Source organism: Mya arenaria, chromosome 4 (assembly GCF_026914265.1).
Source record: "Mya arenaria isolate MELC-2E11 chromosome 4, ASM2691426v1".
In the NCBI taxonomy this organism is placed as follows: domain Eukaryota; kingdom Metazoa; phylum Mollusca; class Bivalvia; order Myida; family Myidae; genus Mya; species Mya arenaria.
In genome coordinates, this window is record NC_069125.1 from 72215745 (window position 1) to 72231723 (window position 15979).

Sequence of the window (15979 nt, forward strand, 5' to 3'; positions counted from 1 at the left end):
TGTATTGTGATTATAATATATGCCAAATACACCTACATGTATTGTGATCAGATCAAGAAAGAATTTTATTTGTGACATGCATTGTTACATTTAAAAAAGAGAAAACAAACCAATGATAAGAACCTACAACAATATTAACTGTTTTAAGGTGTATTGGAGGTCTACATAATTTACTCCTAAAACTTTTATTTATTATACAATATCATCATGTGTAATCCAAGGAAAACACATTTAAAAGGCCTACCAAGGACAGTGACATTTAGAGTGCCAACGCCTGTGCCAGATGGGTTCTTCAGCTCGATCTTGTAGCGCCCAGTATCGGCACGAACTGCCTTCATTGTTGTCAACACAGCCTCATCCTTTTCCAGCTGTCAAAGAGAGGACAGATACATTTGTACATGGGTGGATATAAAGTCACGTACCTTAGTACAGCAAGATTAGTGTTCCCTTATATGGTTAAACACAGTGTCTTAGGCATGTTATCATGTGACAGTATAACATCAAAAGGACAGGTCAGGTCAGATATTTTAAAAAGGTCATTGTCAAACCTCATATCATGAAAGCAAGAATCCAATTTCCTTATTTTATAAGTAATGTAACTAAGAACAAAATCATTCAATTAAGGTTATTTCAAGTAACATGAAGTTGTTATTACAATATCTATGAAGCTATGTTTTAAAACACAGCTGATGTAAGAATCTCTTACTGTTTATATTTCATAACAATGGATATAACCACACAGATACATTTAGGAATGATCAGAAATCAAACAGGAAACAGATTTGGGGATCACATCGTTTTGCTTAGATGCATATTTATTTAAGAATTCCCTGTTAAGGTAGAGGTGGTGAAAAAAGAAGTACAAAATATAAAAGAAGGCTTGAGCAAAGTGTTCAGTGAAACATCATAGAGACTTGGCAAGGCTGTGAGGACAAAATAAAGGACATGATTGCAGGACGACAGACCTGTACGCCTTCCCCAATATTCGCACCGGCCTCCATTATCTGCAGCGCAAACTCCAGCATTTAATAAGAAAATATACATTCCAATAAGATATCTGAAGACAATTATTCATTGAATAGAAATGTAATTCATTTTGACATTTTGAATTCTCAAGTTTAAAAAAATATTTTTTCCATTCTGACTAGGATGAAGCACAAAAGATAAAACAAGAACTCACCACACAGGTAGTGCGAGGGTTGTCGATTTCATTGTCCCCGTTCGACCAGGTGGCTTTAGGCTTGGGTACGCCGGTGTACGGGATGCGGATCCTGATGTCCTGACCTGCTTGAACAGTGATGTCCTTGACCCCAGAGAGGTCAAGGGTAGGTCTGCAGGGCTGGTCCTCAGCCTTGATTATGCCTGTGGGCTTGCTGGGCTGGCCAGGACCGAGGGAGTTCACAGCACGTACGCGGAATTCATACTCATCACCTTCACGCAAGTTGGGCACTGTGGCCTGGTTCTGGTACTCAGGCACCTGTGGAAGTGATCAAATACATAAGATATGATATAAACACTTATAAAATAAGTAATTAGGATTAATTTAAGTTACTAATGTCCTTGTGATTCACAATCTGAACATTTACAGAGTTGTGTTCCGTACCTCAAGGCACTCTCCCCAGTCATCTTCTCCCTTCTTCTTCTTCTCGATAACATAGCCGAGGATCTTACTGCCTCCATCATCCTTTGGCTTGGCCCATGATAGGGTCACAGACTTCTTTGTGATCTCATCAACATTCGGCTGACCTGGTGCGCCGGCCTCAACTGTTAACAACAAACATTACACTGTTTCTTTGGGGTTGTTTGCTTTTATGTTCTAAATTGTAAATTATGGAATGTTATAAAGATAATCTCTCAAATCTGCAGAATTGTAATCATATCAGAAAGAGGGGATGCTACACCAGAATGATACTACATGTATATACAGTAGCACATCTTTATCTTTTGTTAACAAAACAGCTGCCAAATGCAAGAAAGATGTCAACGGTACACAACAAACAGAGGAGATGCCCAAGACTACATGTGTACTCACAGACAGGGTCGCGGACGGTGTGTGGAGCGGTGGGTTTGCTAGGTTTACCCTCACCCCCATCGTTGACGGCCTTCACGCGAAACTCAACTATCTGTCCTTCCCGCAGGTTCATCACTGCAAACTTAGTGTCATTGATAGGGAAGCTGTTACATGGTGTCCAGTCACCACGTTTGTCCTTCTTCTCCACAACGTAGCCTGGTATAATTTTATATCAATTACATTAAATTTAAAAGATGTAAATTGAAAATGCATAAGCTGTAAAGTGAAATGATAGATGGTTAAACTTCATAATCTTGAATTGAAAACTTATTTTTCAGTGTATTTTTTTAAAATTTACAATGCATTTCTTTTTAAAATTAGCTTGGGTTATGTTAAAGTAGTAGCTCTGTAACAGTGAGTGGACTTGTACCTTTAATGGGATTTCCTCCGTCACTAAGGGGTTTCTTCCACTTGAGGTTACATGTCCTCTTGTCATAGGACTCAATCTCGAGGTCAGAAGGTGCATCGGGCGTGTCTGAAAAGTCACAATACATGAGAAAAACATAAAATATTGTTATAATTTGTTATACTCTGAAGGACTTCACAATAACTTCAACACTTTGTACGGACAAATTCCTGCTAAGAATTTGTTTTAAACATTTGAGCCTGAATTTTCTGTTGCAAAGATTAATTCACATAAGTTGCGATTAAATGCAAAAATTTATGGAACAAGTTTTATAACCTTTCTGTTACAAATTTTATATTATATTGCATTTATTAGCAACAATTTCTTTTTTTACACATGACACATTCTTAGCCAAAAATGAAGTAGGGGGAACGTCAAGTTTTATATATATATGTTCTTTTGTATTATATAAGATAAATATGTAATGGTTGTATTACACTCAAAACAGGCAACAAAATGTGAAAACACATGAATATTACTTTCATAAATAAAACATTTATCACACCATATTAACTCCTCCTTTCTACAAGTATAATTTTCATGTGTAAGACTTGACTCACCGAATGGATTCTTTGCCAGGACAGGTTTGTCTGTCTCCAACGCATCACCCAGTCCATACATGTTCTCTGCCTTGACGCGGAACTTGTACTTGGTGCCATCCTTGAGCCCGGTAATCTTGTGGGACTCGCCCTGCACCACGCCCGGGGCACGCTCCCAGAAATCACTACCTTCCTCACACTTCTCTACCACATAACCTGCGGGAGGAAGACGGGAACAATATTTCACTGATGTTAGATTTCATAATCTTTATTTATGTGTGTGTTCTCTTTGAGGGAAATCATACATACAATATGCAAAAACCAAAGAGATATTATACCAATTATATATCAATGAGAGAATAAACTTTTTGTATATGAAATCTGCTAAGTTTGTTTAATTTAACTTATTGATTACGAAAGCAAAGATGGGCTACAAATTAAAACAACAAGTAATGGCTATTGTGAACGAAAATAATTTTTAACAAAGCTTCTAGCCTACTCACCCATAATAGGAGAATTGCCATCCTCAACTGGAGGTTTCCAGGCCAGCTTGCAGGAGTCAGCCATCACATCGCTTACCTGCAGTGGGCCTTCAGGGGCTCCAGGCTTGTCTGAATTTTGATACAATTATACATGAGCACTGAACAACATGCGGGAAGTTATAAAGAATAACACACAACTTAGAAATTATTTTCTTGAGTAGATCAACAATGTCCTCAAAGGGCTGCTTTGAATAAAACACAGCAATAAACATGTCTATGTAAATTTAAAAATTGATGAAAGAAAGCATCTGTGGAGAAAAATAACCTACCTAGTACAATAACAGGAATTTCTGCAGTATCAGAACCATTCTCATTCTCCACGGTGACGACGTATTTCCCGCTGTCTCCGCGCTCTGTCTTTGGTATCTCAAGACTTGCATCTTCATCAGAGTTCTTTGTGATAGCCTATCAGAAAGTATATGTGTTCATATGAGCATTCTGAACTACATTGAAAAGCCTTATTACATGAAATGAATCTTTTGACATGACGTTTGCATCTGGTCAGGGAGGTTATGGGCATATGAACTAGTTCAAACCCCCAGTGATCTCGTGTTTCACTAACAATTCCAAGGCGGTAATCCCATCATTTATTGATATTTAAAGGTAAATTAATGTGTGTGTGGTCTAAGTACATTTGTACCTCCCATTCAGAGTCATATGAGCCCTTACCTTGAGCTTCTTATCACGCTTTATTTTATCTTTTTTTGACTACTGGGCATGTCTGTGTGGTTTTCTTTGTAAGTATCCTTGATGTTTAAAGACCTATTTTTTTCTTTCTTATAGGACTGCACTACATGTATGTGAACAGAAATTTTGAGTGTCAATACGATACTGTTACAAAAAATATGTTTATTCCCTCAGACAAAAACAGACAGTTTTCTTTTTGGTTCTTAACTTGATCAATAAATTAGCCACAACATTGTTTTTATTTATAATCTATTTTAGCTTCTTACACTACAGAAACAAGTCAATATAAATCAGAGCAAAGGTGCAGTACACATACCCTGTTGACAGGTTTGCCTCCCTTGGTCCATGTAACGGTAGGAGTTGGGGCACCAGTGATGCCGAGGTTAAGTTTGAGGGGCTCTCCTGCACGTACACGCACCTCCTTGGCTCCAAAAAGGGATGTCAAGTCAACCTTCGGGGCCTCTGCAGATCAAAATTAGATCAAATAATGAAAAGGAAACCAATGATTTAGTTCTTTAATTTTATCAGATTTAAGCCATTTACTATTACAAAATACTCAAACATAACATTTTTCAAATAATTTGTTTTAATATCTTTTTTGATTATCACATACTGGCTGCATAAATGATCAACTATCAACCAGGCTCACCCTTGGCAGGTTTGGCTGTGATGGCTTTGGAGGGCATGGATGGACCAGATGGTCCGGCCTCATTAATGGCAGTCACACGGTACTCGTATTCCTTGTTGGCAGTCACCTTCGTGTCCTCAAACTCGGGGATCTTCACTGGCGACTTGGAAACCTTAGGGTGGTAATGAACATTTTAGTAAAACTCCTTGTCTATCATATTGCTAGATGACAATAATATTAGTTTAAAATCTATGCCAAATACATATTCAAATCAGCCCCCGAAAAAAGATGAAATGAGAATAAAATATTTATTTTTTAAACTCAAAGATTTTGATCACTCCCTGCAAGCTTCTCACCTTGACCCAACGGTTACTCTTGGGTTCCTTGCGTTCCACCTCATACCCGGTGATAGGTGCCCCACCATCGTTCTCTGGTGGTTCCCAGCGAATTGTTATGTGGTCACGGTCCTGCTCTTTCACAGATGGCTGGCCAGGTGGGAATGGCTCATCTGTAGGCAAGTTAAATAATTCAATATTCTGTAACACTTTAAATGCATCAATATCACAACATACTTTTAAGTTTATTAACCAAGCAATATATAGGTGTGTTTAAACTTCTTTTGAATAATAGTCTTATTTTAACATTTATACCTCAATCGAATGAACCAGATTGTACTTCAACACAACAATTTTATTACAACTGTCAATTCTTACACATCTTTCATATTATCATATTTTACATTTAAGCCTCACCGAATGGATTCTTTGCTGTGATGGGATCAGAAAGCTCGAGGGGTTCAGAGTCACCGTTGGGACTCTCAGCGATGACACGGAACTTGTACTTGTGTCCCTCCAGTAGTTTGGGCACCTCCAGCTCTGGTTTGCGGGTCGTCTTCACAGTTTCCCAGCGGCCCTTTTCCATGTCCATCTTTTCCACACGGTAACCACTGAATAACAAAAGGAAGAAAGATGTAGTACCAGATTAAGGATTTAAAACATTACAGCTTTTCATCAAAATATATTATTAATGACATGATTGACAATACAAATATAAAACCATGAGTTTTTAAATCACACATGACATGAATACAACATTACAAACAAGTTTCTTTGTGTAAAAACATTCTTAAAATCAGCTATTTAAAAGTGAGCACATACTCAATTGGAACACCTCCGTCATCCTCAGGAGCTTGCCAGCCCAGCTTGGCACTGTTCTTCGTCACATCTGTCACATCTAGGGGACCTTTCGGCTTCGATGGTGGGCCTAAATACATTGAAAATTGATACAAATGGATCACAGAATGTTTTTTATGGCACATAGAATGAGATAAGATGACACAAATGTTCCTTCAGAATTATTTGACCATCAGAGTATGGAAAAGAGGAAACTTCTATCATTCAAAGAGGCCAGGACAGTCCATTAAACTGTTTGGGTAACATGATTTTAGCAAACCTGTGAGATCATGATTTACAACTAATTATACAAGTATTCTGCAACACAAAGTATTTTGTGAATGTCAACACAATTCCACCTACCGAGCACAACAACTTCCACCTCAGCAGAGTCCTGCCCATGTTTGTTCTCAACGGTGATCTTGTAAATGCCAGTGTTCTGCCGGGGACATTCCTTACGTGTGATCGTTGAGTCCTTAGGTGCCACAGAGATAGCTGTGTTGTCACCATTCGACAAGGTCTCTGTGGAACCATCCTGTCAGATTGGAATGTCGCAATGAGAAAGAGATCAAACAATTCAACTGCAATTGCAATGAAAATGAAAAAAAGTCGCATTGGCTGTACAGAAACAATTGAAGGAACTTTTTTGCACGGATAATTGAATGCCGAATTTAGTTTTAGTTCTATTGAAATGCACTGATCAAGTGACTATTACTTTTCTCAGTCATAAAATTCAGTCCTTAAATTCACTTAAACTTGTCAGCTTTGGCAAAATTTATCGTTCATTAATTGTTTCAAAGAAAGTCGAAATGTTGGTTGAAATAAAAAAGGTTGATGGCTGCAAGAATCAAGGAAGGAGGCTGTCTACAACTTGTCACTTCACAGTATCAGTGCCTCGCGCACAGATAGGGCTACAATCTGGAAAATGATTTAAACATGTGGCTGGCTTGCAGCAGAGCAAAATGGCAGCAGAAATGAAAACATAATTCACACATTGAATCTTATATATTGTAGGAAGAAAAAAGACACAGCATGAAAATCTATATAAGACATGCATTGTTTGGCATAAAATAAGTAAAAACTTTTTTTATACATGTTTGTTACATCAGTTAATAGGGAAGAGATAGATTAGTAACCCTTTTTTAGTAAATATATTTTGCATCTTACAGTTAGAGTAAAGAATGATAGGAAATATTCAAAATACATGGCAGTTGCATATGATACTTAGCTGAAATCACTAAGTAACAAATAAATAACTTACTGAGAATGCAATCCGCTAAAATCAAACAAACATTGCGACTAAAGTTAGAATGAAATATCTAAAGAAGCAAACATGTCTAACGCATCCCTAAAGCAACATGTAAAGCCACAAAAAGCAGTTACCATTACACCAACCTCTTTTCCTATTCGCTAAAACATGACAATAGGGAAGGTTAAAGGGTTCAACATGACGTTTTTTTGTTGTTTTTTTAAATCATTTTGGGGGACTACTTTACATATCAACGCTGGGGTACTACATTACATATCAAAGCTGGGGGCTACTTCTTCTAACAAATCATGACAAATGTTGCTTCTTTCCAAGTTAGAATTTCTATTTCAAAGCAAATCAAAATGTTATGACAGAGTTTGCGATTCAACCAAAAGCTTCATACGCAGGCAAAACTTAAAAAAACAAACCTAAAGGCATTATCAGAATCATGATGGGTTTGCTTATTGCGCTAGATATACAGTTAAAGCTGGCGCATTTTGACAATAATGACTTATGCATTCTGCTTCAATACTATTAAGATATCATAAATCAAGTAAACCATCATTAATATACAATGTATTGCAAGTGCAGGCACAAACGCAGGCAAGCATTATCATAATTATATGGACAACAACAATTTTGTGGAATTATTTACTGATTGACTTTCACAAACAAATGTAGAACTTTATCATTACAGCTTTGTGTTTTAAAATTTCTCATCAATAATTCCACAAAGCATAAGTGCTATACATGATTATATCTACATCTTGACCAAATTACCTCAAGGATTTCACCATTTTCATCCTAAGATAAAATTAAGTCTTATATTTATTGCTGCGCATATGAGGCAAGCTTGCTGCAAGTACGCAAAAGTAGGGCTAGAAATCATATATCAGAGATATGACAATAATTATTCAACAAAGGTTCAATAATAATATACGGTATGATAATTTTAAACTTAATATCAAATTAATTGGATAATACATGACTTAATAAATCAGTGCAATTGATATTCAGACATTATAAAAACCTATTACTACTGTTTGCAAACAAACTCATACTCACCAATCAGCTATTAAAAGCTTGATACTTTTTTGCAACAAAAAGTCGGTCAATTTCGAGGGGTGAATGCAAAAAGGTTCTAAGAGACATTAAATAAAGAAGAAGATAGAACCTTTCCACTTTCACCCCTCAATTTGTACTGCCCAAATATAAATTTACAACAATAGGTTATCCACCCTTCAAAGAGCATATTTAAGCCTTTGATTAAATCAGCAGTTTGATGTTAAAACAATTCCAACAGTACTTTGAATCCTTAGAGAGTGTATGAGTCCGCCCCTTAGTAGTAAGTTCCATGTTGATGAGCTCAATCGCTGACAGTGGCAGTCAGCTTTCTTCGATGTGTGAAGTCAAATAAAAGGCTATAGATGTTGTACTTGATTCAAAAGTAGCTTAGATGTTTTTTGGGCATAGTCAAAATAATTGCATGTTGACGGGGTTTTTTAACGATTTTTGATATGGCAAATCCTTTTAACACGTCTATTATTTTAGACTATATTTTGGCAAAGCAAAAGCCACGATCATTTTTGGCTCCACTTTCAAATGCTAAAATCATTTGCAAACAGAAGTATTGGCTTAATTAACTGTTATACTTTCAAGGAGAACCAGTCTATTTTCAACTGCTATGCAGCATGAGAGTTGTACATACCACAAGTTTGACAGACCAGACAACATCGGGGGCGGGTTCTCCAATGAAGTTGACTGGGAGGCTGAAGCTCTGGCCAACCTTGATCCTCACAGGCTTCAGATCGTTCTTGTCCATGATTCGGGGCTTGACTGAGCACACAAATACATGGTGTCATGAGAGCGGGACATTCAAATATGTCACCAGGGATTCACAAACTGTACAGATGCTAACTTCAGATTATTGATATAAAAAAATATGATTTTAAAACATACCAAACAAATCTAGCAAAGGACAATAATTATTTTAAGCATTATTCTTAGGGAAATAAGTATTGCATGTTTAAAGCTCATCAAAATTATTACATAAATTGTAACTGAAAAACCTATTTGTACTGCTACATTGCTGATTTCTAGCAAGCTTAGTGCGTAAGGTCGTTGTTCGAGTTGTTTTATGTAGAAAAGAATTAAACATGAGGACATAACTTTCTGCAATCAAACAGTACTTGAAATGCAAACTGGACATAGATCTTGCATGAAGTTTACAGTTGAGAGAACGACACAAAGCTTAGAGATGTTATTACAAAACATGTACATCTACATCAAAAGAAACTGATGATGATGTAATTTTAATACAGAAAAGTAACATGTACATATATTTCACTTCAAATTAAAGATGACACTGAGAACAAACATGGAAACTTTTGACAAGAAATGATCTGGATAAGGACCATTAAGAGACTTGCACTGATTTTACAAACAACCAAATCAGCCTTCTGTACTTACTTTTTTTAGCTATTAAGCAAAAAATAATACAACCTTGAAAAAATAAACAAAATGAAACAAGAAAAGACAATATAAGAACAAGACCAATGCGGATATCAACGCGGGTCTGTTATATTTTTAGTCAAACAAAGGGGCATAACTCAACAATTATTAACGACAGATTTGTGGGCCTTGCTTAACATGTGCATATTGTCTTTATATTTGCCTGACACTATCAACAATGTCACCAGGGCTATAACAATACCTACACTTCTTTTCCAAAAATAATGAAACAAAATGGTTATAATCAAAGAATGTAATTAAAAAAAACAACCGAAAGTTGACCTTTCGAAATATTAGCATATAAGGAGAAACATAGTTGATATACAATAACCGAATAAAAGTAGAAAAAATATATCCAATAACCTAATAAAAGTAAAAATGATGTAAAATTCTACACTCTGTAAAAGGCAGCATATTTGTTTACCTTTCCTGGCCCTGGTTTTTACAGGAGGTGAGACCATGCTGGGCTCAGAGAGGCCAGCCTTGTTATGGGCCTTTACACGGAACTCGTACTCTTTGCCTTCCACAAGATCCTCAACTGTGCCCTTGACCTGATCCCCGGGTACCTCTACACCCTGAAAAACAAACATTCACTGTGATCAAAGAGTACAACACTAGACATCAAGTTTCATCACTATCCATCAATCTTAACTTAAGTTATTGGACAGTAACCAACATTCTATTTTTAGTAACAATGATCTTCAACCTACCCCTCTCAAAAGTCATCGAAAGCTATCTCTTTACATAAGCTACCTATGCAGCAAGTTTCATGACTATCCATGAATCCTAGCTTAAGTTATTGGGATTAAAAACATTTTTCTATTTTTAGCAACAGTGACCTTGACCTTGACCCCAGCCCCCTCAAAGTAATCTTAAGCCACATAAGCTACCTACATACCAAGTCTTAACTAAAGTTATTGGGCAGAAAGCAATGTTTAACAACCACCGGCCCAACGACATCCGCATTCTTATAACCCAGTTATTAAAAACCTTGTTTATAACATATATTACTAAATCAGGGGATATAGAGTTATATCCCTGTGAGAAGATTTCAATTGAAACCCACCTCAAACATTTTTGTATTTTAACAGCTTACCTTCTTCCAGTCATCATCCCCTTTGCCCTTCTCTCTATACTCTATGAGATACGCATCAACTGGTGCCCCATTCTCATTCTCTGGTGGGGTCCATTCAATCTCTGCGTAATCCTTGTCATAGTCAATGATCTTCGGGTCGCCTGGTGGGTCTGCTGGATCTGTAATACAATTTTTTTCCTACAAATATGTTCATACAATAATTTTAAATGAACAACTTGACATTTGACAATAAAAAAACAATAATTGATAATTCCAGCATATGTTTGCACATACCCCATGGGTCCTTGGCGAGAATTTCATCATCAGCCTCGAGCCAATCACTCTGTCCCATCTCATTGACAGCGGCAACACGGAATGTGTACTTGTTGCCTTCCTTCAGGTCGGCAACATCTATTTCAATGTCATCTGTGTCACACACCTGCAGAGGAAACCTTCATGTGAAATAGCTGTTAAAAGATATACCCTCCTCAAGCTTGTTTCACATTTATATGAGAATGAGTTCCATTCTCCAATTAAAAAGTAAAGTTTGATTTTCATAAAACTAGTTCCATTACATACCTATTTAATTTTTACTGACCTTTTTCCAGTCCTTGCCGGCCTCCTTCATCTCAACAACATAGTGAGTGATGGGAGTTCCACCATCATCATCTGGTCGGTCCCAGAGAAGGGCAGCCCGGTCAGCAAACACATCCACAATGTCAAGGGGACCCTTTGGCCGGCCTGGCTTGTCTGCAGGAATAACACATCATCTCAAATATTTGGATAAATTATATTTGTAAAAAAGTGATCATTATTTAAGCCATATTATAAATTATTATATAACAGGTTACATTTTTGTGTCATCAGGGATTTTCAAATTGTGCACAAGATTAAATCAATAATTTGATGCCACAGTGATAAAACGTAAATACTTATGCTTTCATTTTATGTCAACTTCTTTCCTTGAAAAACAGACAAGCTTTAAACACTTAAAATCATTATTTCCACATACCCATGACGATGACATTAATGGGGACCTTCTCAGTGCCGACCTCATTCTCCAGGGTGACGCAGTACTCGCCGGTGTCACCCCTAACAACACTCGGGATACACAGGTGGGTTGACTTGTCCTTTGTCTCAATGTCTGTGTCCCGGTCTGACAACACCTGGCCATCACGTGCCCAGTCCACTGTCGGCATTGGTGTTCCTAAATACGGAAACAATGCAAGATTAAATTTCTATAAGAATGTTTAATTCTTAATGTAAGTTTACACTATATTTGTTGGTGGCTAAATAGTTGAACGAATCATCATTTATGCATTTTATCAGATGACGAGTTGTACCATTTCATTAGCATGTGGATATTGTGTATAAGGTACATACCAACAAATGGAACATCCAGTTTGAGAGTTTCTCCCTTCTTTAACTTGACTTCCTTTGGAATACGACTGAAGTCAACTTTAGGGGGCTTGGGAACTGCAATGGAAAAAGGCAAGGTTAAGTTAACCGAAACATATCACTTCATATATGCATAAAATAGATAATTAAAAATATGTTTATAATGTGTATTTGTTAAAATACATTAATTTTGTTAAACTGATACATGATGCCCATTTTGTTGAATGAAATCCAAGGCTTTGCATACATCATTTTCTGAGCCAATCCAACAACATTCAGCAACTTACGTTCCTCTATCTGCACATTACATTTGGTGGTACGCTCCCCAACCTGGCACGTATACTCGCCCGCGTCAGACTCCACAAGGTTCTTCACGATCATCTTCATTATCTCCCCCTTCTTCGAAATCTCAAAACGACTGAAAAAATGTATCAGTTATCATTTTTAATGAATTAAGATGTAATAATTAGTAATCAAAAATATAAGATGTCTTCAATATGTATGAAAATTTACAAAGGGCAATAACTAAAAAAATACTGTACCCAGAGTAATGGTTCTTGTGCACTGCACTTCCTCTCAATGAGATCTATCAATTTATCAAGTTTGAAGTCAAAACCTAAAAGTATTCTCCAGGCAATTCTCCAGCAGAGGATATTATAAAAGGCCACATTATACAAATACCTAAAACAGACCACAAGAGAACTTGTGTCTACTCACGAGTCGTCTTTGTTGATTGGTTCCCCGTCTTTGAGCCACTGAACAGGGGCGTTGTTCGGGTTGGAGGCCTTACAGTCGAGCTGCAGGGTCCCTGTCTCCTTCTCCTTCTTGTTCTCAAGCTTCTTGAAGAATTTGATGTCAGCTACGGGAAAGCAGGGAAATTCAAATGTATTATGAGCTACACTGAATAGGTTGGGACTACAAATATCTGCCATATCAATGGGCAAATGAGCAATAGAATTAAAAATTTGATATTTTAGTAGAGGTGCACTTTTTTTATATCATTTAAATTGAAATTAAAACAAGCTTCTTATGATATGACTTAACTGACTTATATGCAGATATGACTTTGTTAAAATCTTCCACAAAAACTTTTTTGACCTTCTATTTAGAAAAAGTACACTACTGGCTATAGCATTTCCTTAAAAATGGAAGCAACTTACGTTCCACGAAAAGTCTGGCAGCTGTTTCCTTGCTCTGCATCTTACATGCATATTTGCCCTCGTCCCTACTGCTACAGTTCTTGATAGCCAGCCGTCGCTTGAAGTTGTCCTTCACAAACTCGTATTTACCGCCCGGTTTGAGCTCCTGTCAGCAAATAATAGAACAGGAGGTGAAAGATCTGTGGTGGTAGGAGACTTACTAGGGTGAAAATATCACACAAAACTTCATGCAATAACCTTGATAGCATGCACACTAAAACAATCTTATGTTCCTAGTACAGTATCAAAAAAAATTCAAAAGTTAGTTGGGATATCATTGTTTGCTAAAAGTATATTATCCTGAATTCACATTAAAATGTATAATGAGATCTGTAAATGAAAATTCTCTTCTGTCTTTCATGTGCTAGCTGAACATGTGATGAATGAGTTATTCTTTACTAGAAACAGTTCATGACATTATGTTTTAAAGATACAAAATTATCCATTATACCAGTCAAGTACATTGAACATCAGGGTTCACTTTTTTCTTATTCAAAAGCAGACATAAAGTAGGTGAAAAGTTACAATATTTAGTAGAAAATAGTGGGAGGGGGTGAACATTGTCAGCTGAATTAGATATTTGTTACTGTATTGGTCGGAAAAATGTTAAAATATACCAAAGAAACATTTTATTAGTTATAATCTTTATATAAACGAATATAATAGCGTTAAGACAACAGTGTGAGTACAGATAATTATTGAAGCAGATGATAGCTGAGTTAAAGATTATAACGAAAATTCTTATAACAATAATATAAATTAAAAGGTGTTAAATAAGTTATTAAGGGTGAAAAAAGAGTTTTGAATTAAAATTTTGCTACAATATTCAAGTTATCTGCAATAGAAAAATTATGACATAATTGTGTCTTCAAGACCTTGACATCATTTCTGAGTTTTCTGGAGAGCAGATATAACACTGATAGACCATAGGATAGCAAATAACACTGATAGACCACAGGATAGCAGTTATAACACTGATAGACCACAGGATAGCAGTTATAACACTGATAGACCACAGGAAATATGATGTATTGTAAATAGGGAGATTGTGATTTCAAAGACTATAATGTGGTAGTCACTCAAAAATATTTACATAAAGCTATTTCTCCCACCCCAGATAAGTAGATCCAAATATTTGGCCATGCTGGAAATAATTGTCTTGCCCACTGGCACAGATAAAAAGTACCCATACGTAAAAATATAGATTAAAAACATTTTTATTATATTTTGTTTAACTGAAGTTGAAGAAAAAGCATCTACCATGGCAGCTCATGTAAGATAGGTTTATCCCAACCCTTGTGCAGGGTGTTCTGCAGAAACTCAGTAAACCTTGTTTACACAAAATATTGTAAACGAGCAGCCATGGAAGATCCTTATGATACATTAAAGGTTCATAATTGGTTAAAAGTTCAAGTCTGTTGTGGCTCATTAAGTGCATTTTTCAAGAAAAAGCACCTTTGCCTGTAAATTGCGTGTATTAAAATGACCGGACCACAGTTAGGTGTAACTGAATGGCTTAAAAGTGAGAAACTAAAGAGGCGCAGTGATGATGTATACATGTGGACGTATGACAAGTTACCGTATTACACACGCCGCTGTCCTGTTTGAAGAGAGAGAGAAGAAAAAAGAACACTCCATCAGTTAGTCATATGGTAACAGTTATGTTTCTACAGCTACCAAACACAAACACAACAAATAAATAAAGAAAACATGTATATCAAAAGTAAACTAAGAGAACCCAGCCATGTATCATTCTGAGAATTAAGAATGTTGAAATTTATGTTTTGCAAATGACAAGCATCTTGTTTTTAATCAAAATTCTTTCAGCTGATTTAAGGCCCAAATATGTTTATTATATTTATTTCCAGTAAACACAGATGTAGACTTAACATAGATATCTCGCTGGAGACATGAAACTAACTCTCTCTGTTGTTCTGCAGCAAAGCGATAACTTTTAAATCCTAGCATATTCAAATACCTGACATTCAAATACCTGATACCTGACAACAGTTTCCGATGAGAAGTTCACAAAAAAATAATAACTAAACATGTTTGTCAATTTAAAAAGATGCATGGCTCAAACAGACAAGCATAAGGGAATCTACTCTAGCAGACGGCATACAGTACAACTACTACAGTCCTACCCCTCTAGTGATACAAGGTTCTGGCTATGATGTTTGGTGCATCAAACACATATATGGTGCAATATGATTATATGGATAGCGTATATTTGCATCCCACTTTTACCTTCAATTTACCCTACATGAAAATGTGAACATGGCATTTAACATAATGAGGTAAAATATACATTATAACTACAATGTATAACACTTATTGGGAAGAAGGACTCATTATGATGACCTACCAATGATCAATAAATTAATGAATTGAACAATTCATGAAAATAACATTGATAGGGACAAAAGTAAGACCACACAAAACACTAACCTAACATAAAAATATGAGAAAACAGTCAATGTCTAAAGGTGAGCAATACTAATA

At 36.3% G+C, this 15979-nt stretch overlaps 1 protein-coding gene across 19 annotated transcripts in view; it reads right to left on the reverse strand.

Moving 5' to 3' along the window:
• Positions 1-15979, reverse strand: part of LOC128231357 (twitchin-like) — a 94932-nt gene that overhangs the window by 21427 nt on the left and 57526 nt on the right. For 14 of the 19 annotated variants that reach the window (XM_052944052.1, XM_052944066.1, XM_052944071.1 and 11 more), the window contains 26 exons: positions 15057-15077; positions 13439-13583; positions 12996-13137; positions 12566-12696; positions 12264-12356; positions 11893-12087; positions 11479-11630; positions 11175-11319; positions 10902-11059; positions 10230-10380; positions 9003-9130; positions 8075-8098; positions 6409-6580; positions 6031-6136; positions 5626-5819; positions 5230-5381; positions 4895-5045; positions 4562-4707; positions 3828-3963; positions 3520-3627; positions 3038-3232; positions 2442-2546; positions 2033-2227; positions 1604-1764; positions 1181-1477; positions 245-368 (listed from right to left, as the gene is read on the reverse strand). In XM_052944052.1, the coding sequence (XP_052800012.1) occupies positions 245-368; positions 1181-1477; positions 1604-1764; positions 2033-2227; positions 2442-2546; positions 3038-3232; positions 3520-3627; positions 3828-3963; positions 4562-4707; positions 4895-5045; positions 5230-5381; positions 5626-5819; positions 6031-6136; positions 6409-6580; positions 8075-8098; positions 9003-9130; positions 10230-10380; positions 10902-11059; positions 11175-11319; positions 11479-11630; positions 11893-12087; positions 12264-12356; positions 12566-12696; positions 12996-13137; positions 13439-13583; positions 15057-15077 (3727 nt within the window). Of the gene's footprint in view, positions 1-244; positions 369-1180; positions 1478-1603; positions 1765-2032; positions 2228-2441; positions 2547-3037; positions 3233-3519; positions 3628-3827; positions 3964-4561; positions 4708-4894; positions 5046-5229; positions 5382-5625; positions 5820-6030; positions 6137-6408; positions 6581-7306; positions 7322-7440; positions 7456-8074; positions 8099-9002; positions 9131-10229; positions 10381-10901; positions 11060-11174; positions 11320-11478; positions 11631-11892; positions 12088-12263; positions 12357-12565; positions 12697-12995; positions 13138-13438; positions 13584-15056; positions 15078-15979 lie in introns of all 19 variants that reach the window. The other 5 variants (XM_052944054.1, XM_052944053.1, XM_052944057.1 and 2 more) reach the window with 5 other exon arrangements.